Source organism: Lygodium microphyllum, chromosome 5, assembly GCF_053477565.2.
Source record: "Lygodium microphyllum isolate KBCC chromosome 5, Lygodium_microphyllum_v1.1.10, whole genome shotgun sequence".
NCBI lineage: Eukaryota > Viridiplantae > Streptophyta > Polypodiopsida > Schizaeales > Lygodiaceae > Lygodium > Lygodium microphyllum.
The window spans coordinates 14,548,180-14,561,292 of record NC_141139.1 but is presented as its reverse complement, the minus strand read 5'-3'; the positions used below and the strand labels follow the sequence as shown (position 1 = coordinate 14,561,292).

Genomic DNA, 13,113 nt, shown 5'->3' with positions numbered 1-13,113 from the left:
AAATTAGTGAGGACTGCTTTTAGAATATTGATTTCACCCGTTATAGGTAAAGGAGACCAAGTTTCTCCAGTGGAACTCAAGTCATAAGAGCTACTGCCAAGCATAAAACAGCAGCATAGCTGCCCGAGAATTAATAAACGTCTTGCACATCTTCGTAGACTTGTGATAGATTTGAGGCTTAAGTAACGGTACATGTTCTAACATGTGTGCCACATGCATGCCTTTTTGTCTTGTTTGAAACCTCACTATCCCATTCCCAAAGATAGGAACAAGGTAACATTAAGCAAAGTGTGAAAACTTGGTTTGGCAACCTAAACAACCTGATTGGCTATTCATGTGGTCCTTCAGTAAGGCTTTCTTTTATATCTTTAATGTATCATCAATGTCATATACAGGGCTTCAATTTTTTTTCAGTCAAAAATATTTTTTCTGGGGTGTTTGTTAAGAATTGGGAAAAGTAATGATTCTAATGCAACCAATATGTGATTGAGCACCAGGAACGATTCATTGTGAAACTGTAAAGATAATCTGGGTTTCAACTAAAGAACCCAAAGATTGAACCTGTCCCAAAAATAGATCACCCCAAGGTCACTTTTGCAACATTACCTCAGAATGTATATAGCCAGACCAAATGCAACATATTTGAGGTTTAAAAGCAACAATGTGGGGAACAAGTCAACCTTGCAGTTTCTGAAAGATCCTCTCTCTCCTACAGCCTGACAAAGGGCACCTTGGTACGTGAAACTGAAGAATGCCTCAACAGAAGAGAAGAAATCTACAAAATATTAATTGTGAAAAACTTTATTGTCTGCATTGAAACAACAAAACTTTGATAGTTTACTTCTATTATCAATCTGCTCACAAACAATTTCAATCCATAAAAAGCAGTCCACATGACAATGACTTAGTATGATCAATGTTGGAAACCATCTGCAGGGGGAAAACTTGAGGCCAACCATTTGTATGAAAATTTTTAGGTGAGCAACTTGAACAATACCACTGGATGTGAATGAAGTATTGCAAGTGCTCGAGCTTGAGCACGAGCATCCCCTTCCTTATTTGGCATTGTTAGTGTTCCAGCTTTCTGCATGCAGTAATAAGAACAAAAGTCAAGTTTGATGATAAACCCAATGACTTCTTCAACAGAAGCATAGAGAAATTATGCAGGAGAATCTGGTTATGAAAATAGGATTGTAAACTGGAATTGGTAATAAACATGCTCATTCGGGAAAACCAAGATTCCATTTCCTTGGGAAGGATTGCCAATTGATTTAATATGGACAAACCAAAAATGCTTCTTAAGTTGGCACCCCATGTTTCCTTGAAAAATAGCTAGTACACTTGCCATAAAGGACCATCTTAATACAAATTCATCATTTTCTTTGTGACTGATTATAACAGCAACTAGGCACATGGTTTGGCATTACAAACCACCAGTCAAGTCATTCTCAAAGCCTTGTCCCTAGAGAGGAGCCATCCTGAAAGAAGTCTATTCCGGATTCTCATTCTTCTTTCACAAGTGTTCTACAATATCTTACCGTAGTCATTATTCTCAGAAGGAAAATAGAAACTATATTGTTCATACTTTTTTCTATGATCGACATACTACTATCACAAATCCTCAAACCTTTTTTTTTCAGAGAGAAATTTCTACTAGTAACTCAGGAAAATTCTTCCCTAAAGAAGAGAAAATCTATTCATGAAAACCTCTGAAAATCTTCCAGAGGTGAAGTTACAAAAATAATCCATGTATAGGACCTCAATAATCCAAGAATACTGCAAAAATAAGAAAGACAAGGGTGAGTAGACAGCAAATGAGGCAGTCTATAATGTGAAACCATATGGGGCTTCAAGCAAAGGAAGGTGCAAGAATCCGTAGTACGAAGAAGGCCATCTCTCCTCTCCTCATGTGCTCAAACTCACATTTTTTTGCAAAAATCTGTCAATTACATTGTGTATTCAAGAGAGCCCAAGGAGCGGGGCTAATACTTTACAAAGCTGCCTGCACCTCAAAGCTCAGCAACAGACAAAAAGAGAAGACTATGAGCCTCTGGTAGAACCTTCAGAAGCAAGATCTTCTGCTATCACCTTGAGCAAACCCAGTTATGCCAAATTTTCTGGCATACTCCACAAAGCAAGGAATACATAAAAACGTGTGCATATCTCTCATAAACTTGATGGTAGACAAAGCAACTTAGCCAAAAAGCAAACTTGTATTAACTCTTGCGAACTTTAAGTTATGAGACCAATGGACTCGGGCAATGCAGGATTGGGACATCCTGGTCCTAGGAAGGGCTGTTTGGGTCTCTAAGAGAGTGGATGATGCACTCATTGGATTGCTGACCACTTATGCCCAAATGGTCACCAAGATAGGAGGCAATTTTGGACCACCCTGACACAGTCTCAATATGGTGGAGGCCTTGGAGGATAGGAGAGGCCTATGGACAAAGATCTTTAGAAGATTGAAGGCAGCCTTAGAAGAGTTCCTCTTCTAGATCAAGGGAAAAGGATCCTCACTTCACAATGGAGTTAGGCACATCCACTGGCTCTCTACAATTTTCACGAATAGATAGTGCAGCATGAGCTACGATCTTCTCCACGGGTGAACAAGTTTTATGTGGGTGATTGGGCTTGTGATAGAGGTTGCCTAGTGGATATCATTCACAACTCTCTCGGATCATTCAACAGTCAAGCCAGTTCTACTCTAAAAAGTTGGACCCCCTACTGTGAAGAAAAATACTAGGGTTTGCACTGAGGACACACAGAGTGTACGACCACGACAGAAACACAAAGAGACAGACATAGACATAGAGGGCAAAACTCAAACCCTAGACGCAAAATCAAACCCTAAACGCAAAACTCAAAAAACTCAAACACAAACAGAAGAAGGGAGAGAGAGAACACAACTCTGAAGTGAATGGAAGCTGTAAATGAATGTAAGAGTGTACAGTGTGCTCAAGGGCAGAGCAATGTCGGAGTGTGATGTCCACTGAAGACGGATCCCAAGTCTGTGACCACCAGTCGGAGTGTAGGAGTGCTGAATAGTGAATGGCAATAGGCTGGTCACCAAAACGCAGCATTCTGGAGGCTGGAAATTGGTAAACACAGCAGTGTACCACCGATCAAAGGCTGGAAATTGTGCACAGTCTGCTGTGTACAGCACTGTATACAGCAAGCTGAAACAGTGTCTGATGTGGCTGGTGATGAGACTGGATGATCGGATCGCAGCAGATGGTGATGTCGCCAGCAGCTGACGTTAGCATGGATGAAGGCACCAGTAGCAGGAGCAAACACGGATGGAGTGGTAGCAGTCTCGAGGGCTAGACAGCCACGTGGGAGGAGGCTGATGGCTTAAATATGCATGTGGAGTGAGTAACCTACACAGACGGAATGAGGCTGAATGGGGGCAGCCTGTCTATTTATACATGTGGAAGGGCACCCCAAAAATTAGGGTTTCCACTAAACTCTCTTGAGCTGCTCCCCGTTTTAGGGTTTTTATTCTAAAAGAGCATTTTTTAGTGTGTTTTGGGTTGTTTAAGAGGCTTATCAGCAAGTAATGCATGTTTTAGCTCAACAGCTACTAGTGTCAAGATCCCCAACCACCTGTATTATGACAATGATCTCAGAGAAGTCCCATCAGAAAGATTTGGGGACCTAGATCATTCACACTGGACCCGACAGCTAGAGATTTGGATGTGTGTCTGCAAGAGATCAGTTATTTTTTTAGAGAGTGGCCTCTGAGGAGACAGGACCCTCTAGAGATGGAGAGGACTGCTACAGCATCATTGGCTGCACTACAAAGTGGGAAGAGACGTCTAGGGTGTAGATGTGTGGCTGAGAGATGCATGTTTCTCAAGCAAAGATAAGTACAATGGAGAATAGATATTTCATCCACTCTATGGATCCAAACATTCTAAATGAAGATTGCAGAGACTTAGGAGAGCCGATGGATCCACAGCACAAGGCCCTCCAGAGGTTGGATGAGTGGATACATATAACTATACAAGCTTGCTAGGATCCATGACCATACCTTCGGCTATGAGAGAAGATAGACAGACAATGTCACTAAGAAGATGAGCAAGCATTTGCTGGTTCCTTTCAGAGAGGAGGAGCTTGTGAAGGCACCTATGTCCCCTTGCCTTTAGGTAAGTGCAAATGATGATTCACATACGACTTTCTTCTTGAAAGATTGCGATCTTCTTAGATTAAAGATCACACACTAGAGCTCAATCACCTTGCTTGGAACTCTGTATAAGATTCTTGCAAAGCTGACCAGCCCCAAATTGTCCCATTTGATACTCCAACATCATCCATCCCACTTGGACAGGCTTTGATTGGAAGCACAACATCCTTGCCGACATCTTCACCTTTTTGAGATTCTTCGCTCTTGCCTAATCCAAAAATCAAGATCTCGGGGTCAAGGGAGTTACACCTCGCTATTCTTCAGCCCATAGTCAAGTTATTATTAATGAGGCTATAGAAGAGAGATTCAACATTCAGAGATCAGCAAGAAAAAGCTGCTTGCTTGGCCTTGTCGTTTTCATATTTGTCGCAAAGCCATGAGATTGTTGACAAAGAGATCTATAGGTATCTAAAGGATTAGGCATCCCATTTCAGAGTTTGATAAGTTTCTTAATGTGGTGTTCGCATGTTACACAATGGTATACTTGGATGGGGACCAAGGCATCTTCAAGGCCTTTGTAGCAAAGATGGAGAATTTCAGCAAAGCTTTTGGTGTTTATGGAGATTTCTAGCAAAGCTTTTAATGTTCTCATTACCATGTTTTTTGGGTGTAAGACACTAGACATTTGAACTAGAGACCCCATAAGACTCCACTTGGGTTCCTCGCAAAACTTGAGTGAGATATTGTCATGAGGACATGTATTTTTGAAACCTCACTTAACATGTGGTTTAATTTTTAATCACATGGTTGAGTAAATGTTGCGTATGTGAGGCGTAGTTGGGGTTAGAGTAAATTTAGAAGCCCGAGACCCGAGGAAATCACAAGATGTCAAAGGCAAAAGTTGCTATAAGTTATGCTACACAAGTACTTGGTGGTATGTGGTGCTAGTTGTTAGCCTAGTTGGTGACACTAGAGAAGTGCCATTTAATGGTACCTAACGCCAATCTAATGGTCAAAGATGGCACAAAGACACTCGGGAATGGAAGTTACCTAGCCAATTTAATTATTGGCCAATCTTTTTTTTTTTTTTGCACCAAAAAATTTACTATATTACTTTTCAATATTTAAAGACTTAATATTAATATCTAATCTAATTATGGGTAAGGCTGAAAAAACCATTTGGAAAGACTACCATTTGGCAAACTAACCCATGAAGGCTAGTGGGAGGCTGAAGAAGAGAAAAAACATAGCCATTCTGCTATGGGGAATCGTGGGGAGCTGTTGGAGTTGATTGGGACTATTTTTCCTCCATTTTCCAGCACGAAAGAGCAAGTTGGCTGCAAGCAACAGCTCCTGGGACTCCAAACTGCAAGCAACAACATTTATTGCAAGCGACAACAAGGAGAGGGTTTCCAACAGCAAGCAACAGCATCTCCAGGCTGTTGAGATAGAGCAGCAGCAGTAAATGACTGATTTTCTTCAATTCTTCACAAAGAAAGTCTGAATTTTCTCTCTCCTCGGCATTCTCTCTCATCTCCTAACCTCTCTACAACCTTGCTCCGAAGATTACAGCATTGAAATCACTAGAGGCTAAGAAATTTCAGATTTCTTTGCTATAAACCCTAATCTACATCAGAAATTAGAGTTTAGCTCGCGAAGCGTGCCAAAAATTGGAAGCTCCAAGACTTAGATTCAGCAAGGCTGAAGCTGTTTTCAATCAAATTCAAGTGGAGGGACCAGCAAATCAAAGAAGTTGGGGATTTTCCATCTCCATCAAAGCGGTGAACACCAATTGACTACCCTGATCAACAAGGCTAAAGCAATTTTCAATCAAATTCAAGTGGAGGGACCAGCAAATCAATGAATTTAGGAGATTTTCCATCTCCATCAAAGTGGTGAATGCCAATTGACTGCCCTAATCAAGGGGCAAATCAGATTGAAGACTTGCTAGTCATTTTGGACAGTAATAAGAGGAGTTGGAATACCGAAAGGGATTGGGAAATTCTAATTGTATATCAACTTCTTCTTCAATTAAGTTAAAGAAATACCAAAAGGGACGCTAGTTTTGGGCCAACAAGGTGTCCATTGTCCAAGATTGTGAGTTAACTTACATTTCTTAGTTTTGTGATAAACATTGCTGTTGTAACTAAGTTGTAATCCAGGGCTTACTACCCATCCATGAAAGGAAGGTTTGTTTTAGATATCTTGGATATTATGTGGGGATAGACATTACTTTAGAGAACTGTCTTTGCAAAAAACCTTTATTGCAACTACAAAGATCCTAAAGTTTTCCTCAGCCTCATCCAAGTAAACAACTGTGTCGTCCACAAACTCTACATTCAATAACTCCTCAAACTCTAGGACCATTAGTCTAATGCCTCAAATGCAAGCAGCTCTATCTCTCACAAAAACTCATGGCCTTTGCAATAAATAAGAAGAGAAGAGATGCAAGGGAGCCTCCCTTTCTAAATGACATCTAAATGTCTTCATTTGTGTTCTTGTCTGAGTTCATTGTGTGTTAGTTGTGTTTGTACATTTTAAATGTTTTCTTTGCAGCCTACAAATCTCCAAGGTCCAATAATAGCGGTTGAAAGCCCGATCTCAAATCTTCTCCTGAGATCCTTGGCATTGATCTCTTGAAAGATCCAATGAATGCTAGGCTGCCACAATCCTCCGAGTGCAGGCATTGTGGACTCTAATCTCCATAGCAATAGATTCTTCCAAGGCTTCTCGCTTGGAAGAAAACCCCTAACAATGAGCTTAACCACTAAGGTTCTGTTGTGGCAATCTATATCAATGACCCTCAAATCACCTCAAGATTTAGGGTGGATAATAACGTCGTAATATACATTTTCCCTTGTTAGGCTCTTGTCTCATCCTAACCAAATAAAATACTCAATGAGGTGCTTCACTTGACTAGTACATGACCTTGAGAATGCTCAACACGAAGTGATATACCCCATTTTACAAGGAGAAACTCTCCTTGCTAAAGAAAGTTTGATGGTGCTACTTCATTGGATTGACCCCGCCGCGATTGAAGAGAAGTTGAGGCAAACACTTCTCTTCAACCAACTACTAAGGACATAGAGAGGCCACACCATTGGAGTGCCACACAACACTGGTCAGTCATCTCGCTTGGGGCAAGCAACTAGAGCCACCATGTCAAGCAGTTGTGTACCACATGTAGCACCTAGCCACTCACTGCTTTATTCTATGCCATCCACTTATTACTCCTCCCACATCCATCCATGCATCTGTATCAGCCATGAATGCATTTATGGACAAGACTCATTTCAACGAGTCTAATTTTACAACTTGGTCCAAACTAATGTAGTATGTCTTGGACTCTCAAGGCTTATGGAAACTCATTCAAAGCAAGAATCCCAACTTGACAGTCGATATTCTCATCTAAGGAAGTCTACTCTTGGAAGAGTAGAAATGTCATGGCCTTTTTTGAACTAATGCAAGGCCCAAGTTTCACTCCTAACTTCATGACTTCGATTTTACATTTGAGTGTTGGACACATCTAGTAGACCACTATGCAACTCACGATCATCCCCGACCAACAAGTTATCTCACATCCCCAGTTACCCACCTTCTATGATTTTGAATGTCAGCCTTTGCAAGGTTGTTTGATCAAGTTCACACAAAATCCCATCTGTCATATTCAAAGGGAGCCTTGACTTCCACCAAACAAAAGGGGAAGGAAGGAAGAAAGTGGAAAAAACAATAACAAGACCCACTCGGGTGGTGAGGAGCAAAGCAGCTTGCCCCTCCCAAAAAAAAAAAAAAATTGAAATCAAGTTATCAAAATGTCCCCAAGAAAAATAGGCACTATCAATATTACCAAAATTCTGAACATTTTAATAATGAGTGTCATTCAATAGCCAAGGGCAATCTATGCCTAAGACTTGACCTCCCCACTTGGGAACTCAATTTCATTAGGAGAGGGAAATTTTGCACCTGCTCCACGGCCAAGAGGGAGTCATCCTCCTTCATCTATAACTTATCCACACTAGCAAGGTATCTACACTGATCACTATCAATACGTTGGTCACATAGCTTCAAGACCACCCCCTTAGTATATATCCCATTACATACAATGTCACGGGGACCTGATATTTATGAGATGCTTTGCTTTTGCTAGAAACATTTGATTAATTTAATAATCAAATGTGCAATGTTGTAAGGCACACGTGATACACATAGCAGTTATTTCACGGTAACAAGCCAAAGACCCCGAGGAAGTAGTAGGTATCAAAAGTAAAAGCTATGACAAGTTATGCTAGCCGGGTTTTGGGTGTTGATTTGGCCCTAGGACAATTAATTGGCCAATAAGTGTCAGTGGTGACACTAGGGACTAGGTACTAACTAACTAATATGTGCTTGTCCAAGGTTCAATTAAGGCTAGGGACCACTTGGGATTGCAAATGGCCTAGCCAATTAAATTGTGGATGGACACATCTAATTTTGGGCAGGCTCAAAAGAGCTGAAATCAATTTAAAGAGTTAATTAATTCTAAAAATTAAATTAAATGACTAAAAATTGCTGGAAAATGGGATTAGAGGGCTGCCACTTGGCAAAAATGCCCATGCAATGGGGGAGAAGGCTGTTTGGGGGCTGGAGAGACTCATTCAATGTATGCACGCTGGGGGGGGGGGGGGGGAGGGGAGAGAGAGAGAGAGAGAGAGGAGAAGCTGAGACTTTCGAGAAGGGTCAAGAGGTAGACTCTAGAGGAGGTGGTAAGATAGAGAGAGGGGGAGGTAAGATAGGTAGAGATAGAGGAAGGGAAGTCAGTAGAGAGAGAGAGAGAGGCCGGATGGCGACTGCGTGCCCTGCGCTGCCGACTGGTTGACAGCCGCGACCTCCCTGTCGCCATCGCCATCGCCTGCGCGACCTCCCTGTTCGCCATCGCCTGCCCTCGTTCGTCAGCGCCTGCGAAACCCTGCTCTTACCTGTTCGCCCTCGCCACCGCCTGCGCCCCGTCGCCCTCGTCTGCAGGCCCCGCCGCCTGCGTCTGCAGGCCCCGTCTGCAGGCCCCGCCCTCGTCTGCAGGCCCCGCCGCCTGAGCCCCGTCGCCCTCGTCTGCAGGCCCCATCTGCAAGCTCCGTCGCCCTCGGCTGCGTGTCCGATCTCTTGTCGCCCCTGCTTCGCAGCGAGTCTGTGGCTGACGGTTCAGCCCTGCCGTTGCCTGCTAGCCTTCTTCCTCGTACAGCTCAGCTTTTATTAGCTGTCTTTGCAAAGTACACCCCTGGACAGCACATCTGTACAGACCAGCGGGCGAGAGAGAGAGCGGGAGAAAGACAGGGTCAGTCCTCTTTCACGATCAAATTGTCATATGATGGCTGGTTTGGATCTGGATTTCATAGACCAAACAGTGGCAGCACTTGGCCCGGATTCTGATGCCGAGGAACCTGAGGACATAGTTCCGTGCAACGAAGAGATGCTCCCGGGTCCCGACATTCAGCCTACGGGTAAACGTACCAAGCATACTCCGGAAGAGATAGGTGTTCCTCAGGATCGTTCCTATGCTCAGGTTGCTTCGGATCCTGCGGACTCCCAGGATGTTGACTGGGAGCATTTACTGGAATTTGCCAACACGTTGCTTGGCGATTATGTTCAACATAATCAGGAAGCCTTTTCCGACTCAGCGCCTGACGATGTTCTGGACGCCACCGTTGACCCAAAAACTGTCCTGCGCTTCTTTTCAGTATTTTATGATCGCGCTGTGATACTCTTCTTCACTGGTCGAATCCCGCTGCTTTCCCGTATTCGCCAGTGGCTGCACAGTCTGCTACAAGGGGAATGTGTTGAAGAGATTTTTGTTGGCTCCCGGGGGTTTTTTGAGGTTCTGTTAAAATCAGAGACGCATCGTGCTGCTCTCCTGTCTAAACTGCCTTTATTTTTTGAACGCCGGTTGGTTCATGTGGTTCCATGGCGCCCAATGGCAGATTTTCAGCGTCTGCTGCAACGTGAATGCCCTGTATGGGTGGAAGTGGAAAATTGCCCGGCTGTTTATTGGCCACTGTTGAAGGATGCTATGGCCGCGGTGGGCACTGTTCTCGTCCCTCCCAGTCTCCGGACAGTGAATCGCAACCGCTTGTGTATGCTATGGGACACTGCAAGAAAAAGGCCTGCTTGGTTGCGCCTTAATTGTTCGGGCATGCATCCGTTACACTTTAGATTGAAATGGGGCAATTTTGCAGGGCATTGCTTTTCCTGTGGACAGTTGGGGCATTTCATGGCTGAATGCCCGAAACAGCAACATACCTCCGATGCTGGCCATGCTGCGCCGCCCACGGAAGATATGGTGTGAGATGCCCCGTCGCTGGATGCTATCCACCAGCCCCAAGTTCTGGCCAAAGGTAAACAACAGGTTTCGGGTCTGGATTCCCGTGCCACTGATTGGGTGGAAGTACGTGCAAAAAAAGGCAATAGGGTTGTTGTTGGCATGGAAAATACTGTGTCTACTCCCTCACAAGATTCCATGCGTACATATACGCGCAGGAAGGAAATGTTGTCTTCTGAGCACGCTGCTCCTGCTATGGTTTCCTCTGCCCCCCGTCATCAACCCGCCAGAAAAATGTATTCAGATCGTCCAAAGGGTCCCCCTGCTAAGCTGGCATTTGATACCAGAGGTAATGTCATTACCCCATGGGACCGTCGTTACCCCCGTTTCAACCCCAAGCCAGCAGATATGCCGTCTACTTCCAAATCTGGTCCTCAGAACTCTTTTGCTGTGTTGGCGGATTTCTTGGACGAGGGAGTCCTGGACATTCTTGCTGACAAGGTCAAATCAAGGCAAGTTGTGCCTCGTACCTGATTTGGTTTTAATTACACATGAAAATAGCCACGTGGAATGTGCGAGGAATTTGTTCTCGCCACAAGCAACATGCCATGTGGACGGTATTGCATGAAAATCAGTGGGATGTCCTGTGCGTTGTTAAGCACAAGAGTCACGGTGAAGCCGGAAAAGTAGTGGATTGCAATGGCTTTCGACTGTTCTATGCAGGGACACAGACCATGCATTATTCGGGAGTGCTCATGATTGTACATGACAAATATCAGCCTATGCTTATTAAAAATGATGTTCATGGCCGCTTTTTGGTGATTGAAATTTTATTCGAAGGGGAAATCTTATGGTTACTTGGCCTCTATGCTCCGAATGATTCGTTATCTCGTCGGGAGCTTTGGCAGACTTTGCAGACCTCCTTGTCACTTGGCAGACGAGGCTTCTTCATGGGGGATTTTAATATGTGTGTGGATTCTTCCCAGTCCACATCGGAGCATTCGGTGATGGACGCGCCTGAAAGTCGTATGTGGCATGAGTTGGCTCTTTCTGTTCTTAAGTAAGATCTCTGGTCCTGGCTACACCCGTCTTCTACAGGGTTTACTTTCCATTCGGCTCAGTATGCAACAACATGGTCGCGACTGGATCGTATGTATATCATGTAGAATGATGACTTTCTTCCCGAGATGCTCGACATTAAAGTGTTGCAGCAATATGCTTTGTCAGACCATTTCCCTCTGCAGCTTGAGCTGCTTGCACAACCCATTGCACCTTTCAAGCGATTTCTGGACCGACTCCCTTTGCGCTTCAACTCATCTTACTTGAAGCATGCACTCTTTCAGGGCTATATGCAGCAATTGATTGACAGATTTGTGTTGGACTTCCCTTCTCAGGGCACTGCGTCTTTTGAAAGATTGCTCTCTAATGTGCAACGGGTTGCTCGGCAGTATGGGATTTATCATGCCTCTCTTTGTCGGCAGCGTCGCAAGGCAGCAGAGGATCTGCTGGCTTTGGTTCGTTCTCTGCTGGTCGACACTCCGGATGATGCATTTCTGCTTGCACTAGACATGCGGGTGGCTGATCTTATTAAAGCATTCCAGTTAAAATCATATCAGCAGGCCAAACTGCAACATCTGACAGAAACTTTGCAAGATAGTGCATGTCAGACCCATAAGTTCTTTCGAGTGCTCCATGCCTCTCCTGCTCGAGAAAATATGACCAGACTCGAGGATGCAGAAGGCCACCTTATCCTGGATCCGCAGACTATTGTGCATATGTGCAGGAATTATTTCCATGACCTTCTCGGTTCCACCTCTCCCCCTTCGGCCCAAATTACTCAGGCCCGTTCGGCTTTTTATGACCTGGTCCGCAATCAGCTTCCCCAGGACATGCAAACTACTATGGAGTCCGATATTTCTGAGACAAAGGTTATGGACGTATTGTTACACTTACCTAAGGATAAAAGCCCGGGTTGGGATGGTCTCACTAATGAGTTCTTTGAAGCTTTTGCTACCCAACTGGTGAAACCTTTGCAGGCTTTGTTCCAGCAGGTGTGGGAAACGGGGATCATGCCTTCCTCATGGAAAGAAGGCCTCATTAAACTGCTTCCAAAAGCTCCTTCGCCATCTAAGTTGACACAGTGGCGCCCAATTTCTTTGATGGGTTCAATGTACAAAATCTTTTCCAAAGTAATGGCGAATCGGCTCCATAAGCATCTCCCGACCATTGTGCACCCTCTACAGTATGGTTTTATTCAGGGCCGAAATATCCTACACAATGTATTGAATGCTCAACTGGCAATTGATTATGCCAGGCATTCCAATCAGGAGGTCGTACTGATTCAACTGGACCTGGAAAAGGCTTTTGACTATCTAGACTGGTCTCTCGTTGCTGAACTTATGTCTGCTATGGGCTTTGGTCCGCGGATGTCTAGTCTCATATACACTATTAGCGCTGCAGCGTCTTCGCGGGTCATGCTGAACGGAGGTGTTACTGAGCCATTTGTCCTTGCCCGCTCTGTCAGACAAGGATGCCCTTTGAGCCCTCTATTTTTTGCCCTTGCCACACATCCAGTTCTTTCGATGTTATCTCATATGGCAACCTCTTCTCAGTTGGCAGGACTGTCGCTTCCTACAGGACAGCACTTCATTGGCCAATCCCTGGCGGATGATACTTTTATGATCTTGCGTGCAGACAGGGA

At 44.2% G+C, this 13,113-nt stretch overlaps 1 protein-coding gene across 2 annotated transcripts in view; it reads right to left on the bottom strand.

Moving 5' to 3' along the window:
• LOC148035522 (NOL1/NOP2/sun family protein / antitermination NusB domain-containing protein) overlaps positions 1 to 13,113 on the bottom strand; it is a 139,654-nt gene that overhangs the window by 64,609 nt on the left and 61,932 nt on the right. For both annotated transcript variants that reach the window (XM_087677476.1, XM_087677475.1), the window contains exon 6: positions 998 to 1,084. In XM_087677476.1, coding sequence (XP_087533602.1) covers positions 998 to 1,084 — 87 coding nt within the window. The remainder of the gene's footprint in view (positions 1 to 997; positions 1,085 to 13,113) is intronic.